Consider the following 21453-nt stretch of genomic DNA (forward strand, 5'->3'; position numbering starts at 1 on the left):
TGAATCCGGGTATTCTTGTTCTGTAGCCTGGAGCAGAAAAGCAAAGCTTAACTCAGGAGCCAGAGGCACACTTAGTTGGGTCAGGGTAAGCGGCAGCCACTCTCTGTCTCTGCCCCAGTTCTTAACCTTCAGTCTTGCTTCTCTCCATCCCCACCCTCCTTCCAAGTCTGCTGAGATTATCTCCCATCAGGCCAGAAGGCAAGATCCAGAGGTTGCTCTCAGCAGGAAGCAGGGCCCTGGGCAATCAACTGCTATAAAGGGTTTCCCAAGGAGTCCAGAGCCAGACATGGGATGGGGGTTGTAGGTGCTGTCTTTTTAGTTTGAGAGACTCCTGAAGACCATTCAGGACCCCTCAAGACTCACCTGGTACTCTCTCTTGGCATGGGCTGTTTGATTCCACCAACAAAATACTCTAAAGCCACAGATTGACCCAACCCTGCCACGTGAAGCACATGATACAGCGACTGACTGAGGTAGAAAGTCTCAGTGGGTGAGAGTTCTTGTCATTTGGAATTTACACCAAACTGGAGAGATAAGGGTGGCCTAGGTGACAGATTTTCCAATATCTTCAGCTCTAGGCTAAGTATGAATGACTCAAAGTTTTGTGAACTGGGACTAGTCCTATATATTCTCTTAGACTGTTGAGAACCCTAAGATTTTATTCTTGAAAGTGTTTTTAGTAAACGGTGACGATTGCCGTTAACCGTGTTGTTTTACACGGGGGTGGGGGTGGGGGCGGCTACGGACTAAAGCTGGTTCCCTTCCTTCCATCTTAGACACCGGCCTAGGCCTTTGAATGGGTGTTTTAGAAATCCATAGGGGTATGTTTGCAGTCCGGGAGGAAAGGGGCGCTGTCTTCAGAACTTCCGACAAAGTCCTGGGTGGCGCAGCGGCAGGATGTCCCTGCCCGGGGATCCCCTAGCCAAGCGTGGGTGCGCCCTCCGCAGGCGGCTCCCGGTAGGCCCTCCGTTGCAGCTCTGGGTCCGTCCCCCCCAACCCCTCTGTGCCCGCCCCGGCCACCTCGGGGGCGAGGCAGCCCAGCGCGTGGGAGGGGACGGCGCGCCATTGGCTTGTGCGTGGCACTAGAGGAGGGACCAGTGCGGGCCGCCAGACTCGGGCGAGCCCGGCAGCGACTTGAGTCCAGCTTGCCCTGCCCTGCCCTGCCCTGCTTGCCCAGCGCGGCGCCGCGATGTGAGACTCCCCGGGCCGGAGCGTCCGCTGGGCACGCCAGCACCGCGAGCGCAGCACCCCGTAAGTCGACTGCCGGCAGCCACTAGCCTCACACTTCTCCGCCGCTGCCACCGCGCCGGCCGCTGCCTGCGCAGCGCAGCCCGGGGACGCCGGGGGGCCTTAGGAACCGCCCGGGGCAGCGAGCACCTTGCGAGCGACAGCCGGGCGCCCGGACAGCTTGGCACCTGCGGGTCGGCGGGCGCCCGGAACCCCCGCTGAGCTCCTCGTGGCACTGTCCTCCGTCCTTTTTTGTTTGTCCCCTTGCACTGACTTGGTTTCCCTCTCTCCCCCAGCTCTCTTCTCCGCCACCTCCTTCCCCCGGGGCCGTTTATTTTTGCCTTTGGCCTCCTCCGGGCTTTATCTCTTTGATTCGGAGCTAGAGAGAGCGGAGAGTAAAGCAGTTTCTTTTATCGCAGGGTCTCTGTCTTCCGCGCTTGGTTCTCGGTCCCCTCCCCCTTTGTCGCCACCGCCCCCCCTCCCGCCTTTGTTTCTTAGCCCGAGGATTGCGCGGTGTAAACTTGGGAGTTTCCGGGTCCTCGCCCCCACGGGGACGCGGGCGGAGAAGGTGGAGGGGTTCCTGCTGTCTACTAGTCTGGCCAGACCTTTTGTGTGGGTGCCCCGGGCTGAAGGAGTCGCCGACTCCCGCCTCACAAAGTAGGGGAGTGTCCTCGGCACGGAGATGAGGATAGATCAGAGGGGGAAGGGGCAAAGCCGGTGACACTCCAGAGTCCCTGCTGGAGAGGAGCGCGCGGAAAAGTGGTTGGGCCTGACCCCAGTCGGGGGTGGTGGTGTCCGGAGGGTATTGCAGGTGGACCCGGGAAACTCTCTCATCCAAACCGCGCGGTCAGCTGTGAGGGGTGGCGCCATTGCCTGGCGCAGGATGGATTGGGGTCCCATAGAGTGCGCAGAAAATACTCCGCGTACCATCCTCGGGGCACCTCGAGGCCGGCCGCTCGCTTCAGCTCCCCTCTCGCCGCCTTCTTGCATCCCGGATGGAGCGGGCTTCTCCTCCCGCCTGTGAGGTGGAGGAGCAGGGATAGGCCCAGGACCCACTCCCACTTTGACCCAAAACACATGACCAAGGCCTCCTTAAAGTCCCCCAGCACGGACTTCCTGTTTCGTTTCTTTTAAACAAACTTTCTGGATGGGGGCCTGGTGGGAGTATAGACGTCCCTGGCTTGCGGGAACACCTACACAGTTGTGTCTCCCGTGTGGAGGCTCCTGGAGAAAGGCCGCCACCTGCCGCCGTGGGGACTGTGGTGGGTTCCTGGAAGAATCCGGAGGAACACCACCTGCCCCTTAGTGGCAGCCTCTGGCTCAGTCCAAGGCAAAAAAAAAAAAAAATCCTGTAGGATCGTTGGGAAGTCAGAATATTTTTCAGGTTTCTGTTGTCGCCTTCGTACAAACAGCGCCCTCACCTAGAGTCCCCTCTGTCCTAAGTGCTCTCTGCCTTAGCTTTTCTTCTTCAAGACTCAAGTCTGGCTGCCTCCACTTGATGTCCCTGACTTTGACCTTTCTGGGTCCAGGACCTTTACGGGTGCCTCTCATCCCAACTCACAGCCTGGACTTGTGACAGCCCCATCTGCTGGAGAGAGAGGACAGAGGCTCCTGGCTAGAGGCAGGGTCTTCATGAATTATTCTTGGCTTTTCTCTGTGCTCACTTACTGCCCCAAGTGTCTGTGAGTACTCCATAAAAGAGTGATGTCGCAGTTGGCCAGCACGGGTCCCACAGGTCCCTGCACACCTGTGGAAGCTGTCAAGGCTCTAGGTAGTACTGTGGCTTAAGCAAGAAGAGGCAAATTAATAATAAATAAGTCATTTGGGTCATGTGCCGTGCCTTGGAGTTGTCTCAGTATCCTGAAGGCTGAGGCAGGAAGAGTCTGAGTTACAGACCAGTCTGGTCTATGTAGGAAGACCCTGTCTCATAAAGAAAGCTGGAGTCAGGAGAACATGTAGAGTGTTGGGGTGTTGAGGCCATTTTAAGGAGTGATCAGTGCTGCTTTTTGAGTCCTGCAGAAGAGCCCGTGCAAAGAGTCTGAGGCAGCACCATGTTGTTCCGGTGGAGTGGGGTGGGGAAGAGATAGGAGGCACTCGTGAGGAAGGATGGGGACCCCACATCTCATAGATGATATTAAGAGATATTAAACCAGCATCCCCCAGACACCCAGCAAGGAGGGGCAGTCACAGAGTGTCCATTTTGTTCTGAATTCAGGTGGGAAGGCCTCATCCGCAGTGGCTTTCTGTGTCCCTCCCACAGCCACAGTAGCTAGGGACAGGAAGACAGCTGCTCAGGCCGAGTGCCCTGACCCTCATGCTTCTCTGTGCCTGCTTGGGGTCAGTGTGCTGGTTGTGACCCAGAGTCACCTTTATTCTGCCTCACCCCACTTCCTCCTGATACCACCCTCTTTGGAACACCCTGTTTGTGTAGGCATGGGTTCCTGGAAGGGGTTCTGCTCTGAAACTGCTTTAGTAAAGGGGGAAACTGAGGCCAGGTGTTTGAGTCTACCCATCTAAGCAGCAGCACTGTTGAACACTGGCTACAAAACACAAACCATTTTTCATGTTCGCAGGCAACTTCTATTCAAGTTGTTGTGCAAGTTCTTGGGGATGGGGAGAGAGGGTGTGAACGTGGAGCTTTTGAGGTGACTTGCCCTGTTAACCACTCAGCCAGAGCCTGAGAATGAGGAGGGAAGTCTCAGCTTTGGCCTGTAATCCCTGCCCAGGGGGAAGCAGGGCTTCAGACCATCTAGTCTGGAGACACTGGGTTAACATGAAGCCCATCTTCAAGGACCCCATAGCTTTGTCACTATGCGGGTCTGGTCCCTGCTGCCATGCTAAGGGCTTTCACAGCATGCCCCTTCTGTTTTGTTGAGCAGCAAGGGAGAGGCCTGAGGAGGAATGACAACAGGGGGGAGGGGAGCTGCAGTCTTATTCATAGGAGAGTCCTGGCCCTGTGGGAACTAGAAGCTGATGGATGACCGGACCAGCTGCCCCTGAGGGCACTGACTCTCACCAGGCCCCAGGGAGACTGGCCCACTCGGGGTTGAAAAGGACAGGAATTCTCCATGCTGCGTCTTGCCTTTTGCAAGTGACAGAAGGACAGGAAAGGCCTTGTCAGTGACTTCTGAGAGGCTGGCGTTGGCTTACTCAGGGCAGCAGCCTCAGACCTCTGGGTGAAGTCAAGCCCCACTCCCTGCGGGGGGGTGTGGCTCCCAGACCTGAGCCCCACCCACCCTCTCCCACACAGCTACGATTGTTTATTTTTTTTTTTGTACCCTAAGCTCTGAAGATATATGTGTTGAGGGTCAGGGCTTTCCTCCATCCCTCTGGAAGTCAGCCACCTTCCAAAGACAGAGGAGGAGAAATGAGAAGAGAAAATCTCCACAAAGAAGTGGGAGCGGCCAGAGGTGCTGCAGAGGCTGGGCAGGGCCTCGTTGAAATGCAAATCAATGTGCTTACATAGCCGGGGTCAGGGTTGCCTACTCAGACCCGGGGAGGGGCCTTGAGACTACACTCACCGCCCACACAGAAAACTGTCCTGGCAGCAAGCCAGCTCACCATGCCTGTGACCTCAGCTGTCTTTCTTGAAGCACAGTGACTTGGGGCACCCTGACCTCCCAGTGGCGGGGTAAACCCTATGACTCCAGATCCCAGAGTCAGTATCTTGAAGGTTCGAGGAACCTGGCATGGACCCCATAGCTTTGTCACTATGGGGGTCTGTGGTCCCGGCTGCCATGCTAAGGGCTTTCACAGCATGGCCTTTGTCATTTGCACCTTTCACAGCATTGTAGTGACAGTCGAGCTGGTGAGAGGTAGGTGGCAGAGAGGTGACAGCCAGGCTATAGAATAATTCCATTCTCTGAGGACGAGGCTCTGCTTGTCTGCCTGCAGGCCCTGTGCATGCCTCATCTCCTCCATTTCCCCTTTGCTTGTGTCTGGATGGTCTCCAAAGAGACCCGTACACAGGGGACATTATATGTGTTAGTCCTACTGGCTGCGTCCCATGACCCTTGGCTTTGTGGGTCAGGCGTGGCACCCATTTGCAGGGAATGTGGCCCTTCATTGGGCAGCAGGTCTGCCTGAGTCCAGGTTTGGGAATGCAGGTCTATGCAGGCCTAGGGTGGGAATGTTGTATCTTCGCCCTCTGTTCTCCGAGACAACTTCAAGATGTGGGCCATGTTGTCACAGCTCCCAAGCATTTGGTTCCTAGAGAGTTGCTAGACCTCCATCTTGTCCCAGATTAGTGGGGTTCCCTAGAAGAGGCCTCAGAGGATACAGGCTCTGAGGCCCAGAGCCCCCCAAAACTCTGAACTCTATCGCTGTCCTCACTTGAATGCAGTCCTGTTCAGACCTGTTTCCGGCTATTCTACACAGAGAGATAACAGAACAATGGGCTCCCGTGGGTGGCACTGGTTCCCAGAGTCCTGCCCACAGCATAGGCCCAGAACCCAAGAGAGGCCCGACAGGGGGTCAGGGTGAGGCTTCAGACCCTGGGGACACACCAAGATTTTCAGGGGAGGGCGCTCTGGAAGATGGTTTAAAGTTCAGTTATGCTTGAGGGGAGGGGCATTCCAAGCTCATAACCAGCTCATGCACAGAGAAGCACACACATTCATTTCCCCAGCCTCCCCCTCCCCCTCCCCCCAAGCTCCCAGCCTTTCCTGAGATCCAGTGCAAGCTCAGCTCACAGTGAACTTGAATTCCAGCCCTGCCACACCCTCCAAGTAGGGACTCTTGAATCAGTAAGTCTCTTGAACTTTAGTGCTCCTGTCTGAAAAAAGGGAATGGGAATATGGCTACCATCACAGGCAATAGTGTGGACTTCAGGGGGTTCCCAGGCTGGACGTGCTGCCGGGCGGACTACTGTCCTCTGCTCAGGCAGGACACGTGGGCAGCTAGCTCCTTCCTCACGGGCAGAAGGGCATTTGCAGCTGCTGCACCTGTGCCCACACTGGGGAGGAAGTGGCTCCCTGGTTGAGGGGTTGTGGCTGTTGCTCAGGGGAAGTCACTGGAACGGCTGTGGGTGTTCTGGGTCCCTCCTTTCCCTCTCCCTCCCAGGCCAGCAGGTTTCCTGAGCCAGCCCTCCTGGGCACAGCATCCCTTTCGGGACAGCTGTGCAGTCCATTGGTTTCTATGGCAACAAGGCTTCCTGGGAGGGATGGGGAAGTCCTCCAGGATCAGCACAGGAGGTGTGGGGCCCTGCCTCATCGGGTCTGCTGCCCAGGTATGAGTCTGGCTAGGAGTTCATTATTAACACTTTTTTTTTCCTGTTCTTTGTGGAGCACAGAGCAGGAGCCCCATTCTTCCGTTGTACTCCATGGTGTATCGCAAACTTGCTGAGTAGACCCAGTCTAGTTTCTTAAGTGAGGAGTTGGAAACAATATTCCTGAGGTCACAGAGAAGTGGAGAGTTGAACTTGGCCCCCAAGTTTTCCTGATCATTAAGAGTGTGTTCCTCTGCTGGTTGTAGTGGCACAGGCCTTTAATCCCAGACTGGGGAGGCAGAGGCAGAGGCAGGCAGATCTCCGAGTTCAAGGCCAGCCTGGTCTACGGGATAGTCAGGGCTACTCAAGGAAACTCTGTCTCCAAAAATATGGGCACGAGGGTTGCAGGGGGGTGGGGGTGGGGGTGGGGTGGGGTGGCGCGTTTCTCACCCTCTGGCCTTGTATACCCTCCTTTTCCTGTGTTTAGACACCCACTCCCCTGGAGCTGGCAGCACCCCAGGAAGGAATTATCATCTAAGCCATGATACTGGAGCTTCAGATGACACTACAGGATTAAAGGCCCTGCCTCTTAGAGAGTGACCAGGTTGGAAGTCAGCCCTGTGTACATCCCTCTCTGACCTGGGCCAATAGCTCGAATGTAGTTTAGGGCGGATCCTGCCCCGTGGGCCTTAAGTTCCTGCCTGTTCAGGGTGTGGTAGGAACAACAGCCTGCCTCTTCTCTCTTCTGGCTGTCCCTGTGGACCACAGTTAGGGAGGCCTGGGCTATGAGGACAGATGCTCTGAGGAGCGCAGCCCCCCTGCTTGTCTGTTGGGTCAGCCTTTGGAACGCAGGATGGAAAGTGAGGAGACCTAGGTTTGTTAGACACAAGGGATGGACTCTGGAGCCCTGAGGAGGAGTGCAGGGCGGAGCTGGCCTGTGGAGACAGGGAGGACCTCCCCGCACCGACAGCGCTCAGAGTGACTGTCACTCTTAGAAGGGTGAGGGTTGCTGGGGACGTTCACAAGGACTCTGACAGGGAAAGGAGGCAGGACATGGTCCTGTGGGCACCGATTTCATCTCCACCGTTGTGAACGTGAGGATGGATGTTGAGCCACTCCTCCTCCTTCGACAGTCACCGTGGAGATGTGGAGGCTCTCAGAGCAGCCTGCAGGAAATCAAGCAGGCCTGAGTGGAAGGGGTCTTTTCCACTCTCCTCATCTGGGTGAGGAAAGAAAGGTCAGTAGGAGGGAGAACAGACCCTGCACAGGTCAGGGCTCATGGCTGGAGGGACCTGCCTACATTCACTGGCCCTTCTGCACCCCTGTTCCCCCTTTTTACAGAGGGAAACTGAGGCTAGGGATGTCCTAGTGGCTTTCCTAAAGCCTGCAGCCCCTAAGTGGGTAGAGCCAAGATTCAAAGCCAGCACATTGTCAGCCTTCACAGGAATGGAGTGGGGGGGAGGTGGGGGGGAGGTGCCCTTCCACTTATGTTAAAATGATAGAAGACCTGATGGCACACTCATGGCAAATAGTGTGTGCGTGCGTGCGTGCGTGTGTGTGTGTGTGCTGGTGGGTGAGTCACGAGGCAGAGGAAAACTGCCCCTAGCTGGGTTGTTTCCAACTCAACAAGGAGGGAACTAGCCTTGCACTGGGTACTGAAGTCTGGGGTCTTGGTCCTGTGTGGTGGGGAAAGAGAATGAGATCATTCTTTTGGTTCTCTCTGTTAAAAGCCACCACCCAGTGTAGGGGAAGTGCTCAGGAGGGCGGTGGCATCCTGTCTAATAACTGCCATCTTCACTGGACATTGTCTAAGACAGGACACTGACCACAGAGTTGAGAGAGACAACATGCTTCTCAGTGTGTTGGGAGTTAGCCCATTCCTTCCCCATATGAGTGGGGAGACTGAGGCCCAGAGGCTAAGCAGGTGGCTTAGAGGCCCACATAAACCACTGGAGATGTAAGTCCAGGCAGCAGAGTGAAGTCCTCCAGCTGAGGCCCCAGCAGTCACTTTCTGAAACTGTCCAGGGTCTTGATTCTTCTTAGCCCAGCTTGGGGCAGGGTTGGGTGTGGGTCTGGGGGTGGGGTTGGGTGTGACTGTGGGGTGCTGTCTCCATATCCCTGATGAGAACACTAAACGAAGTAATTTGCTCTGACCACTGATGACACTCGTAGCTCTGGTATCTGACTGTCCATACCCGACTCACAGAGGAACTCAGTGGATGGGCCGTCTTCTGTGCAGGTGCCTCTCTTCGTACTCTGACCCGGCATCCCATATTTACCTTAATGTCTTAGAAAGTTGGAGCTAAAGCCCTATTTCAGAGATTTGGAACCTGAGGCTCGGATTAGGTGACTCACCCAAGGGGAACAGCAGAATTGACTCAAGCAGCTTGTCACATTTGGCTTCATGAGAAAGTTTAAGAATTCAGGGGCCCCAAAGAGTAGGGCTAAAATAGAAATGGCCCACAGTAAGCACTGACAAGAGTGTGGGAAGAGCGTGTGTATCGTGGAAAGCATGTGTGGTGCCCTGGGTGTTTGTTTTGTCCACATACTTCAGCAGGCTCACTCTGGGCTATTTACCTCAGAAGCCTGCAAGTGTGGCCCCACCCAAACCACACAAAGCACATGTAGAAACAACTGAATGAATGTCCCTGTCTGCACAGGATGCACAGCTGGAACACTGGGCCTAGACAGCTGGAGCACTGGGCCTAGACAGCTGGAGCACTGGGCCTAGACAGGGAGCACTGGGCCTAGACAGCTGGAGCACTGGGCCTAGACAGGGAGCACTAGGCCTAGACAGCTGGAGCACTGGGCCTAGACAACTGGAGCACTGGGCCTAGACAGGGAGCACTGGGCCTAGACAGGGAGCACTGGGTCTAGACAGGGAGCACTAGGCCTAGACAGCTGGAGCACTGGGCCTAGACAGGGAGCACTGGGCCTAGACAGCTGGAGCACTGGGCCTAGACAGGGAGCACTGGGCCTAGACAGCTGGAGCACTGGGCCTAGACAACTGGAGCACTGGGCCTAGACAGCTGGAGCCCTGGACCTAGACAGGGAGCACTAGGCCTAGACAAGCTGGGAAAGGCATCCTGTTGAGTGGGAGACTCTGGGCAGGCAAATGTTCATATGCGTTATGATTCTGTTTATGCTACACTTGAGAAAATCTAGACGGAAGTAGAGTGACAGAGCTCAGGCCTTAACTGCTGGAAGCTGGAAACTGGGATAGTACACTGCAGTCTGGACGTGTGAACTCAGTGCCCTGACCTGGTGGTGGTAGTGACATGAATTAACTGTGTGGTCATTTCTGTGTGGATTAAAATGGGGGGTTAAAGGGGACATGGGAAGGATGTGGGCAGGTGACTGATATCTCTGTCCTTCAAGGAGGGTTGGCCAGGCTGAGCTCTGCACCCTTGTGTGGTGTCCAGTCTATCTGGGGTCAGAAGAAAGTGGTGGCCTGGGTTGGGGATTTGGGCCCATCTTGGAACAGTGTGACTGAAAGGACATCCCTGCTTCCCCTTGGGGGTGCTGAGTACCTCTCTATGAGGCATGGGTGACCTTTGTCATCCCATCCTGATTCTAGCACCCCCCCCCATTAGGTCCAGGAAGGAAAACATAGCCACTCATTTCACACCTGAAGAGCAGGGCTGTGTGTCAGGACCTGGGGCCCAGGTCTTAAGATGCTCACCCTTCAGCCCCAATTTTGTTGTTACTTTGAACAAAACCCCAGGACCTCCTCTAATGTACCTCCTATCCCACTGGGCATCCACACCGGCTGAGCCCTTCTGCTGTTGTATTTGTTGGGATGGTCTCTGGAGGTTTGAAAAGAACCTGGATAATCTGGGGACACTGCCTGGGGCTGGGAGACATTTGCTCAGGGACATGGCACTGGGCAGCAGGTGAAAGGAGGGAACTTCTAAGCTCTGCCTTGGAACGAGTTTGCTGGGGAAGGGGTCCTGGGGGTGGAAATGAGATGCTGGGGTACAGAGGACTCTTGGTACTGGCCAGGTGAACAGGTGGGTGTGGCATGTAGGGACTGGGGTGCTGTTCTAATCATCAGTGGGACTCTACATTCTGGCTGAGCTCTCCTCACCTGTGGGCTGGTCCCATCCTCCAGGGCCGTGTGATGCAGAGACCGGAGCTGCCTGTTCCGGTCAACCAGAGCCTTACTTTGTTCCCCTCTATGCCCTGTCTTCTCTCCTAGGTTGTGAGGACTGAACACAGGAGAGGAACGCTCACCTCAGATTCCAGAGCCCATCTCAGCATCTGCTAACTGCCTGTTTCAGTACGTGCCCAGGACTGGCCTGTGGAATTGCTAGGGGTGGCATGTTTCGGGGCTGTGGAACATGGTGGGCGGAGGTAGGCTGGCATAGAGGCTGTGGATGCTGATGGCAGGGAGTGGTTTAGGCCTGGGCAGTGTGGTCACTACTTTAAAGCCTCATTTTTTGGGCTTAATGTCTCTTTCTCTCATGACTAACCCTCTCCTCCTCTAGGTCCTAGGCAGTGATCGCTGTTTAGGAGATAGAAGGACCAGCAGGCAGTAGGGATTGTCTGGGCAGGTAGCCTAGGATTTAGGAGGCTCACTCTGGGATTGGGCAGGCTCCTTACCTCTCTGAAGTCTCCTTTGTCTCTATGACTCAGAAATCTTGTTAGTGAGATCCACCTTAGTCCAAAAGCCTTTTCTAAAGCCCATATGCAGCTCCAAGGCTGACTGTAAGGCCTTGTCTGACCCAGTCACCTGGCCTGTGTCATGTCCACAGAGACCAGGCTGGAAGCATCCTCCTCAACCCATTTTACAGGAGAGGAAACTGAGGCAGCCGCAACACCATCTCCTCTTAGGCCCTGAGTAGGGCCTGGCCACATCCTTCTCACCCTACATTGGGACCTGGGGTCTGGAAGTCCAGCAAGAACAATGGCTGAGGCCAGTGTCTCCCCATGTCCCTCAGCAGAAGAAAAAATGGCAGCCAAACAGCCTCCTCCGCTCATGAAGAAGCACAGCCAGACAGATCTTGTGAGCCGCCTGAAGACCAGAAAGATCCTGGGCGTGGGCGGGGAGGATGATGATGGGGAAGTGCACCGGTCAAAGGTGAGCCATGCTTGGAGGAGGAGCCAAGAGCCTACGACTTGCCTATGCTTCTAGGACCCTCTGCAGTGTCAGTCGGCAGAATGCTATGTCTAGGGGCAGAAGTTTTTGGGCAAGAACACAGTGCTTCTTAGGGTACAGGCATAGACTGATGTATAGCCCTGCAGGTTAGCCATGTGGTTATTGACCCACTGTACAAATGAGGAAGCCAAGACTCACTCCGAAGGGCTAAGTAACTTCCTTAAGGTTCTATTTCTTGGTCTACAGAACCAAGCTTCCATCCCATAGTGGGCAGACCCTGAGCTCTCTTTCCCAACCGCCTCTTTTCAGTCTCTTGTCTGGGTGCCAAGGGAGGCAGGAGTTGTTGAGCATGCACTGGGTAGGGGGGACGTCTGTGTCAATGAGGGATGCTCCAGGGGCCCCGGGTGTGCACAGGTACTGGATGGGTGGGATGCTGAAGATTGTCTTCCCTGATGACTCTGACTTGTGTGTCCACAGATCAGCCAGGTTTTGGGCAACGAGATAAAGTTTGCCGTGCGGGAGCCTCTGGGGCTCAGGTGAGTAGCAGGTCTTGCTTTGATAGCTTTGTGTGTCCCAGGTATGTGTAAGGCCCTACATTACTGGGCCTGGCTCTCCATTCCATCCACATGCTTCAAATAGCCCTGGCTGTCTGGGTTGCCCAGGGTACCTCCTGGGTCTGGGCTGACAGTGGGGGTCAGGGTGAGTGTGTCTGTAACTGTCCTCTCTGAACCTCCCCAGGGTCTGGCAGTTTCTCTCTGCTATGCTGTTCTCCAGTGTGGCCATCATGGTGAGTCCTGTGTGTCCCAGCCCAGGCTGCAAGTAGGTCCTGTGCTTGTACCTCAGACTTAGACCCAAGGGAGGGAGGGAGATGGTTGGGTGTGGCCCTTTGCCTTCCCCCAGCTGCTCCTCCATGTCACCACTAACTGCTGCTGTCTCTATGAGGCCCATCCTTCGGGGTCTCTGCCAGCTCCCGGGCTGACATCCTGCCCATTATAGGATGCCTTGTGTTGTTCCCCAAGGCAACCAGTACACATGCTCTGGGCTCTGGGAACCTCAGCCTCAGATGCAGTCCTGTGTCCCTAGTGTTTGTCTCAGCTCATAGCTGACCCTGTGCTCCTCTGCTGCCCACAGGCCCTTGCCCTCCCTGACCAGCTCTACGATGCAGTTTTTGATGGGGCTGAGGTCACGAGCAAGACCCCCATCCGCCTCTATGGTGGCGCCCTTCTTAGTGAGTATTTCCGGGCCAACAGTGGGAGAGTGAGGAGGCTCAGCTCTTCAGGGCAACACCTGGACTCCTGGGGATCCTGGTAGAGTGTCCTTTCTTTCTCCAGCAGACTGGTGGACCCAGACCCTTCATCTGTGACTGTGCTGCCACCTTGTGGCCATTGGTAGAATGCATGTAGTTGGTTCACTCCCCTGGCAATGAATACAGAGTTGACTGAAGCTCGGGTCCTGCCTACCAGGGAGGGTCTCATGGTCTAGAGCAGAGGCCAGACACTCAACACAGTGTCCTCCAGACTTCCCCTTCCCCTCCATCTTTACCTCCAAGGCATTGGTACTTTAGGTTTCTTCTCTAATCTGAGGGCACAACAGGTGACAGGAAGCCAAATTACAGTTCAACATAAGTGACATCATTTCGCTCCCTTAATACCATATGTCTCACCACTGTGTACAGAGCAAAGTGTGGCATTTATGCCTGTCAGTCAAGGTGTGTGTGGGGTCTGGGCACTTCCGGGGAGCCAGCCTCTCTTCCCATACCCGCTTCCTTTGGTAGCCACACTGGAAGACGCCCACACTTGAGTTTCAGAAGGCCACGGGGCCTTTCACACGCAGCTTCTCCAGTTACAGGACAGTCTGTCCTAAACTTGCTGTGGAGATAGACTGTCAGGGTGGCTGTCGTCAAATGAGCCCACTTTCACCACTTCTCTGGTGTCCAGAGATCAGACACTGAGGGATTAGCCACGATAGCTGTTCTTCTCTAAAATCAACGCCTGCCCTGCTCCGTCTCCCAGGGGAATTACGGGAATTACGTAGAGTAAGTCCTTCCTTGCCACGAGTTTTCTGTCCCCATTGTGTGGGTAAAGATACCAAGCCCTGGGGACATGAGCACCCTGCCTGTGTTGGATAGGGCTTTAGAAGCATTGTGAGCAGCCTAGAGGGGAAGCTGGATCTGTGGAGCTGAGAACTGGAAGAGGGACCGTATGATCTGAAAAGGGTGTTGCAGAAAAAGTGGGTTCAGACTCCTGGGCCTGGGGTCAGAGCACACCTGTGTTTGATCCCAACAGGCATCTCCCTGATCATGTGGAATGCACTCTACACAGCCGAGAAGGTCATCATCCGCTGGACTCTGCTCACTGAGGCCTGCTACTTCGGGGTGCAGTCCTTGGGTGAGTGGCGTAGGGTGGGAAGGCTAGCAGGGTGCAGCAGGAAGAGGGCAGAACACTGGTTCCTCCTGCAACATAGACCAGTGTCCTGAATCCACAGCCCGGCTGCTCCCTCCTGTAGCAGCCTTGTATCTTCCAAGCCCACCATCCTCTTACACTCAAAGTGGTGCACTTTGAGGCACCTGCCACTTGGGGGCAGCAGACTAGAGATTCTGTTGGCCGGCCTAGGCTGATAAGCTTCTGGAGGTCAGCCAGCCCTTCCACCCCCACAGGGATGGTGGAGGGTATTCATCATAGCATCATGATGAGAGAGACTTAAGCATGTGTCTGCTCCTGACCTTTGGCTCCCCCGACTTCCTTCACAGTGGTCACTGCCACACTTGCTGAGACGGGCCTCATGTCCCTGGGGACCCTGCTGCTCCTGGCCAGCCGCCTCCTCTTTGTTATTGTCAGCATCTACTACTATTACCAAGTCGGCCGGAAACCCAAGAAAGTGTAGCGGGCTGGGACCTGCCTGGGCCTGGACCTGGGCCAGAGCAGCTGGGGACTTCACTGACCATGGGTCCCAGGCAGGCCCGCAGGCAGGCAGGGTGTACGCACTTCCTTCCCTCCCAGGCACTCCCTGGAATCAGCTTGGATCTCCTGGGATTCTAGGAGTGACCAGTCAGGCTGCGGCCTCTGCATCCCACCCCTCACCCCCGTACAGGGACAACTCCTGGCCCTGTCTTTCTTGGCCTCTAGACTCTAACGGGCACAGTCTAGAGTGAGTTTTGGGGTCTGGGCTGAGTCAAGGTTAGTTCCTCTGCCAGGAAATCCTTTCTAGGAGGTTGTATCAGCCCCAGAAGCAGCTCTCAGCCTCTCCCCATCCAGAAACCGGATGTGTGAGTCTCTCTCTCTCTCTCTCTCTCTCTCTCTCTCTCTCACACACACACACACACAGTAATTCTAGAGTCCCAACTGAGGTCATCTAGCCAAGGGGATTGACTGCCTCCCTTGAGCCAAGTTCCCCACCCCCCGTCCTGAACATCTGACCCTCTCTTTGGCCTGCTGTAGGTTGTTCTGATTCTCCGGCTGGCTGGCTGGCTGCCTGCCTGCACCCCAGAGCCCCAGTCCCTTCCCAACATGCCAGGGTTAGCTAATATACCACAGGCCTGACAGTTCCTGGCCCCTGCCTGTCCATAGGCTCCTAGTGCATGAGGAATTCTGAGGAGAAGCAAAGTGAGGGCATTTCTTTGGCATGGTCTCCAAGGCCTGCATGGCTACACCTGGCTCGGTGCCCCCTCCAGAGGCTGCCCTAAGGCTTACGGGGTAAAGCCTACAGCCCCTCAAATCCTACAATGGAAAGAGACAGGAGTGGATCTGCCATCCCTCCACATCCCAAGAGTGGGCCTCTAGAGCTGAAGATACGTCCCCGGTGCCACCAGCCTGTGTGGCCCCTCCCCTTAGTCCTAGCTCCCAGTGCCTTCCCACCCTTCAGCAGCAAGCACACTAAGAGATTTGGCCCGAGGCCTCTCCCTTCTGCAAGGGGGTGGTCCTCTATGCCTGAGGAACCTTTCTCTAGGGCACCTGGGCTCACAGCCTCCCAGGGCTCAGTTGTTCCTGCTGCCAAGTGCCCCATGACAATGGCCTGTGCCTAGTGGAGGGGACTCAGGGAAGTTTCAGTGGAAGACATGCTCAGCAGTGTCCTAGGCTGCTTCTGTAACCAAGGTCTGGCAGAGTGGCGAGCCCCTGCGCGTTCAGGAAGGGCCCATTATGTATATCTGCCTCCTGTCACTGGCTTTGCGCCAGTCCCTCAGTTCCCAACTCTTGACTCAGAGCACAGGTCCAGCCACTGCCAGCTCTTAGTACAGTGGCAGCTGCTGTAGAGCGGGTGACATTGGTTGACTGTTCTCAGAGGATTTATCCTCTTGAATCCTCTACGAATGCAGATATAGTCCCAAGAGAGAGAGTCGTAGGAATTGAAGATGCCAGCCATACACAGCCTGCAGGGACATCTGCCAGGCTTCCCCTCAGCACGAGGAGGTGGCAGGGCCTGCCTGGGAGTGGTGACCAGATCTCCATGGTTAAACTGCAGTGATACTTTTAGGTGGGGTGGGCTCAAGACCAGACTGAGGCTGGCATACAGACACCTGTGGCCTCCGGGACACACTAAGCTTGGAAGGAGGCAGCAATGGAGACAGGAGCCCCACCCTGGCTCTGAGCTCAGGGTGCCCTGACTGCCCCCCGTCACAGCTCCTCTTGTGCTTCTGCCTGGCCCCCAAGACTGCCTCTGTCATGGTCACTATTTATTCCTTGTTCCCTTTTCTTTTTGTAAGAAACAGTCACAGAAAAAAAAAAAACAAAACAATGAGAAACGATCTGTGTGGTGTCCTGTTTTATATTACAAAATTTCTCTTGATATAGAATATAAAAAGGGGCGACTTGGGAGATACAATGATAAATTAGCTCTGTTTCCTACTGCAAGGGACATTTACAAATTCCAAAATAGACTTTAACATATGTGTGTGTGTGTGTGTATGTGTGTGTGTGTGTGTGTACTCAGGCAGGCCAGGGGCTTGGGACAGGGTGCTGAGGGGAGCATGAGTCACAGATCCAGCCTTCGCTCCTTGCCTGTCAACTGTCTGGGTGGCTCTGGGACAGGCAGGGGCTGAGGGTCTCTGCATCTAGGTGAGGTTGGTTCTGGGGTGAGAGGTAAAGGAAGGGCTCCCCTTGGGAGGGTTCCCCTCTCCTTCTCTGGGAGTACACAGAGCAGCTCACCAAGTGCCATCAGGATGTCGTCAGACAGCCTTGTAGATGTCTACAACCTCAGAGGGGGAAGACTGCAGTGGTCTCTGTCTGGTCCTATGAGGATGCTGAGAAACTGGATCTACAGCTGGGTTGAATCTGGGCTACTTTGGAGCACTACAACATAAGTATGGAAAGTTCTGGTGAGAGTCTCTGATCTACCCTGGCCGTGCCTAGGTTTGATATCTGCCTTCTCAGCCCTCTCTGTCCCCAACCCTGCCCATTTCTGGAAGCCTGGGCTAGTTCTGGGTAGCAGCCACTGTGGTTGGGCTCCTCCTCAGTCTGGCCATGAGCTTCCAATCAATAGCTGAGTCATTTGCCTCTCTAGACAGTTAGAGTCCAGTATATGCTGGGTTCTGAGTCAGCCTGGGTCTTCTTAGTCTGGGGTAGAAGCCAGCAGAGGGGCCCCCTAACCTGGTGACTCAGCCTCTAGAGAGCTCACTGTTTAATTTATGGGGATGTCAAGTAAGTTGTCTGTATGGCACTCAGAGACCCCTGGGAAGGCCAGGATGGGTGAGGACCACATGAAGAGGAGAGGAAATGGGAGGAGTGTCTCCTTGAAGCCAGACAGCAGCACAGAGCAGGTTATAGCAATGACTCCCAGGTGGCAGGAAGGCAAAGGGAGGCTGGAGCCAGGCTCTTCCATCTGAGAGAGGAGAGCAGGCACCTAGTTGTTCCTTCCACCACTGCCCCCATTGCTGTGCCCTTGGCAGACATAATTAATCAAACTTGAGATCCTGACCGACAACACTAATGGATTCAACATGGTCCTGGCAGGGTCAGGCATTTTGCAACCAGATAACCTAGTCTGCAGTTCAAGTGTGTGTGTGTGTGTGTGTGTGTGTGTGTGTGTGTGTGTGTGTGTGTGTGTGTGTGTGTTTTGGCTGTTTGTGAGCCTGTTAGTCTGGGTAATCTGAGCCTAGAGAGAATAACAAAGTACATGTACAGCAAAAGGACAAAAAGTATCATGGTAGGAGATGCTGTGGGGTTAAGTCTGCAGATAAGAGGCATGACCTTAATCTCTAGGAAGGAGAGAGAGTGAAGGGGTACATGAATGGAAAATGAAAACCCCTTCTGTCTGCTGAGGTGGTGGTGATGTCAGAACATCTGAAGGCAGGAGGCTGCATTGGGAGGTAGTGAACTCCATCCATACGTGGAGGTATGTAAGGGGAGAATTCTTGGCAGGAACCTTGAAGAACATATTTAAGCCTCAGCTCTGGGTAGAAAGAGAGAAATGAACAATATTGGGGTGTCTTCCACCTGGGAGAACAGGGATGGGGTATGGCCCATGGGGACAGGTGATGTATCACAGTTGGATCTCTGACAGAGGTACAAGCAGGGCAGAGTGGACACAGTGTGAACTTTCTCAGCTGTAGAACTTGGTCCGGGCAGTTCCTGGTCAGTTTACATTGGGGTGGAGTCCTGGCTGGAGTGACAGAAGCCTGGAGATGACCTTCATGCACATGCTATGTGACTGTGGATGGGCCACTGCCCTTTTCTGGGCCATGGAGAGGCTTTGATCTAAAATATGTGGAAATGAAAGGGCCACCTTCTGATCCAGTGTCCACACATGGCCACTCTCAGCCAGCCAGACGTAGGGACAGCTTCATTTTCCGGCAGATGGTGCTGCAGAGTCTGTCCTTGTGTTGTGAAAAGCAGTCTCCTGGGGCCTGAGCTCCTCCTCCAGGGTGTGTTTCCACCTCCTGGTTGCTCAGATCCTGGAAATGCTAAGAGAGGGGAACCCAGGCCAAGGGACACTCCAGTCTGACAGGGCCAAGTGGCTCTGAGGCTGATGAACTTTTGGTCTCAGGAACAGTTGATCTCAGGCCAGCCCTAGGTCCTTATAGAGCCCATGACCCGTCTGGGTGGATGAGGCCCCTTCGGTTCATGTCTGTCTTTGTTCTGTTTTTTTTTTAAACATTAACTTTATGCTCCTGGCTGTTTGGGCTGGCTTTGCTTCCTCCCCTGGGGCCAGAGGACAGGGAAGGGAGGGGGCTGGCTGCTGGGCAGTGGTGGGCTGAGTGTCTTCAGGCCAAGGCCTACTGGATGCCCCGGAAGAGGCACATGGCAAAGACCATGAGGAAGAGCTGCAGAGAAAGGAAAGGGTGATCTGGAGTCAGACTGGGTGCATGTCGAGGGGTTAGCAAACCTCCTGAGAGGAACCTTGACACTCCCCAGGACAGGCATCTGCTCACCAGTTGGGTAAGAAGGGGCCTTTGGAAAGTAAGTCATCTGTTTAAACAGTTCAAGTCTGTCCTTCTTGGGTTGGCAGAGACACAACCCTTCTTGGGTGCCTGAGTGTGTACCAAGTGCTTACCATGTAAAGTGTATTTCTAAGTGCTGTTAATGGCAGCCTTTCTAATCAGCAGGAAGTGAGGCCCAGAGATGCTGAAGATGCCTCACAACCTGATTTAGGCCACACAGCATCAGCATGGTAACCTAACTTGAGCAGAGACACACTGTTCCCTAGTCCCTGCCCCAAGCCCTTGCTTCTCAGCTCCTGCACTCTCAGCTAGCTCACAGGAAACTGGTGAGGTTTGCAGGGGTTGCAGTGCCCTAACCCTGACTCGTGGCTGCTACGAGGCAAGGCTATGTGCACCTTACACATTCTGCCCAGCCTCAGGAAGATCTGTGTGTCTCTTGTTGGTTTTAGCTTTCACAGGAGGCTTTGTCCACTTCCAGAAGTGTCGGCACATACAGCACAGGCTCAATGTATGCCTGTGGAATCAATGGCCTCTGTACTTCCCCTGTGACTTACACAGAACTGTTATCCTGAGACACAAGGCACAGGGGACACTGAACAAGGGCATATCAGGGTGCCAGGTAACCAGAGCTTCCTTGAAAGGGTCCCCAACACGCAGGAGGTGCCTGGCTTCATTGCCCCAGAGTGCATCCCTGAACTGGGCAGTGGGGGTAGGGGGAGTGCAAGTGGTAGCTTAAAAGTTGACAGCCACTTAGCTGTGGTGTAGGTTCTGGGGCCCTGGGGTGATGGGTACTAAAGCTCCATTGTCAAGTTACGAAGACCCCCCCTGGGTATTTGCAAAGGCAGGACTCATCGAGAAACCCTCTGCCTCCTAGGCAGCTTATGCATCCCACCAAGCGCGCCTGGACTGCAGAACTGGGGTGAGGTGGGTGCCTCTCTGGGTCTGCCTGTTCTCATTGTTCCACCTAGGCACAGATCTGTAGCTTCAGGCCACAAGAAGGACTCTAGCAACAGACATTTGCAGTAGGCAGCAGCCATGGACCTGGAAAGTAGGCTGAGTGTACATATTCTACGTCTCCCCCGACTCCTGGCCCCTCCACTCACCTCAATAGCCAGCACCCCAATGGCAAAGGCTCCAGCCAGGTAGACATAGGTTTCGAAGGTGTTGAGGATCACAGTGTAACAGCCCTGGGAAGGAAAGGCCAGAGGTAAAGCCACAGCAGGGAGGTGTAGCCTGCAGTCAGGACCATTGTCAGCGCTGAAGTCCCTGGCATGTGGCCTCAGGGCTCAATAGCTGCAGGCTGGCATTTTTATACTGATGTGGGGAGGAGGAAGCATCAGGTCATTGACAGGATGTCACCAACATCCCTCCCTGGGCAACAGCCAGTCCCCAAGACAGGCTGAAAACTTCCCAAGGCTAACTCAGCCATAGACCTAGAATACGAGGAAATGTCCAAATACCCAGGCCTCTTTGTGCTCTTTAGAAGCGGGGATCAGACCCTCAGGGCAGAGCTGGCTGGGCTGGATCTCTTCAGTCAGATTGTCAAATGGTGCCCCCGCCCCAGGTGGGACAGTAGCTCACAGAAGGGTGACTGGGGAAACTTCCCAGTGACAGGGAAGCCCTTTGGCATGAATGGGCAGAGTGGACAGTGCTACCCACACTAAGATCCCTCTTCCAGGGTCTTGCTAGGTTCCATGTGGCCTCCATCACTTGGTCCTCTGTGTAGTCCCTGTTGAGAAGTAGCTTATCTGTGGGTTACCTCCTTGCAAACTGGGGGAGAGTAGATGGGTGGCTCCCTCGAGGCCACACAGCTAGCAAGGGGGGAAGCCCAGATTCAAAGAGGGGCCTGGGATTCCGTTCCCTCTATATGGAGGGGATGGGAACTATAGTTTATATAGAGTCTGGAGTCCACTATGCCCTAGATGTCACCCCACAATGAGGCATCCCTGTCTGGCACAGAGAATAGAGCATCACTCTCTAGATGCCTGTCATAGCACCCCCGATGTTCAGAGAGGGAATGTTCCCGACCCTAGCTCCTGCTCATGGTCACCCCAAAACTAGACAGAGGGCAGCTGGCCCTGGGCAGCACCTACTCTTTCACCACTAGCATGCCATTCCTAGGCTCCAGAACTAGTATCCCACCTCTACTTGGCACTTCTCTCTCAACATTCCCAAACCACACATACACACTGTCCCCCAGCCCAGAAGGCATAGAAACAGCTTTGTTACATGCCTGGACTTCACTGACATATGTTACAAGGCCAGTAGTTCACCTCACCCTCCTTGGGAGTGCTGTTCATAAGAACTTTCTTGAATTCCTAGTCCCAGAGCAGCCAGAGTGCCAACCTAGCCACATACATCCCCAAGGGAACTCTATACTTCTAGAAGTCTAGCTTGTGCCAGTCACAAATGTGTCCTGGGCTTTGTGGGAGACAGTTCTGGAGATAACCCAACTGGAGATGGTCTCCCGATGGAGGCTCTTAACAGAAAACATGGCTCAGAGGGGACGGGCGTAGGAGACCCAGTCCTGGGAGTTAGTCTCATGAGCCT

General features: G+C 54.7%; 2 protein-coding genes across 10 annotated transcripts in view; one reads left to right on the forward strand and one right to left on the reverse strand.

Moving 5' to 3' along the window:
- Window positions 1-1022: 1022 nt before the first annotated feature.
- On the forward strand, window positions 1023-16272 carry Tp53i11 (tumor protein p53 inducible protein 11). Of its 6 annotated transcripts, none has more exons than XM_006234571.5 (8): window positions 1023-1251; window positions 10632-10786; window positions 11374-11513; window positions 12009-12067; window positions 12270-12318; window positions 12663-12759; window positions 13817-13918; window positions 14281-16272. In XM_006234571.5, the coding sequence occupies exons 2-8, from the start codon at window positions 10774-10776 to the stop codon at window positions 14412-14414; spliced, it is 594 nt and encodes a 197-aa protein (XP_006234633.1). In that variant the 5' UTR covers window positions 1023-1251; window positions 10632-10773; the 3' UTR covers window positions 14415-16272.
- Window positions 16273-16274: 2 nt separating this feature from the next.
- The window catches only part of Tspan18 (tetraspanin 18), a 139806-nt gene continuing 134627 nt past the window's right edge, over window positions 16275-21453 (reverse strand). For 3 of the 4 annotated variants that reach the window (XM_039104912.2, XM_006234574.5, XM_039104911.2), the window contains 2 exons: window positions 20007-20090; window positions 16275-18786 (listed from right to left, as the gene is read on the reverse strand). In XM_039104912.2, coding sequence (XP_038960840.1) covers window positions 18739-18786; window positions 20007-20090 — 132 coding nt within the window. In that variant the 3' untranslated portion in view covers window positions 16275-18738. The remainder of the gene's footprint in view (window positions 18787-20006; window positions 20091-21453) is intronic. The other variant, NM_001107750.2, reaches the window with a different exon arrangement.

This window comes from Rattus norvegicus, chromosome 3 (genome assembly GCF_036323735.1).
Source record: "Rattus norvegicus strain BN/NHsdMcwi chromosome 3, GRCr8, whole genome shotgun sequence".
Lineage (NCBI taxonomy): Eukaryota > Metazoa > Chordata > Mammalia > Rodentia > Muridae > Rattus > Rattus norvegicus.

Bases quoted from the DNA above. Each gene is read 5' to 3' on its own strand.
- Tp53i11 (XM_006234569.5), top strand. From the start codon at position 11,340: ATGGCTGAGGCCAGTGTCTCCCCATGTCCCTCAGCAGAAGAAAAAATG. The intron at 12,760-13,816 runs GTGAGTATTTCC...TGATCCCAACAG, and splicing joins CTATGGTGGCGCCCTTCTTA to GCATCTCCCTGATCATGTGG. The intron at 13,919-14,280 runs GTGAGTGGCGTA...CTTCCTTCACAG, and splicing joins CTTCGGGGTGCAGTCCTTGG to TGGTCACTGCCACACTTGCT.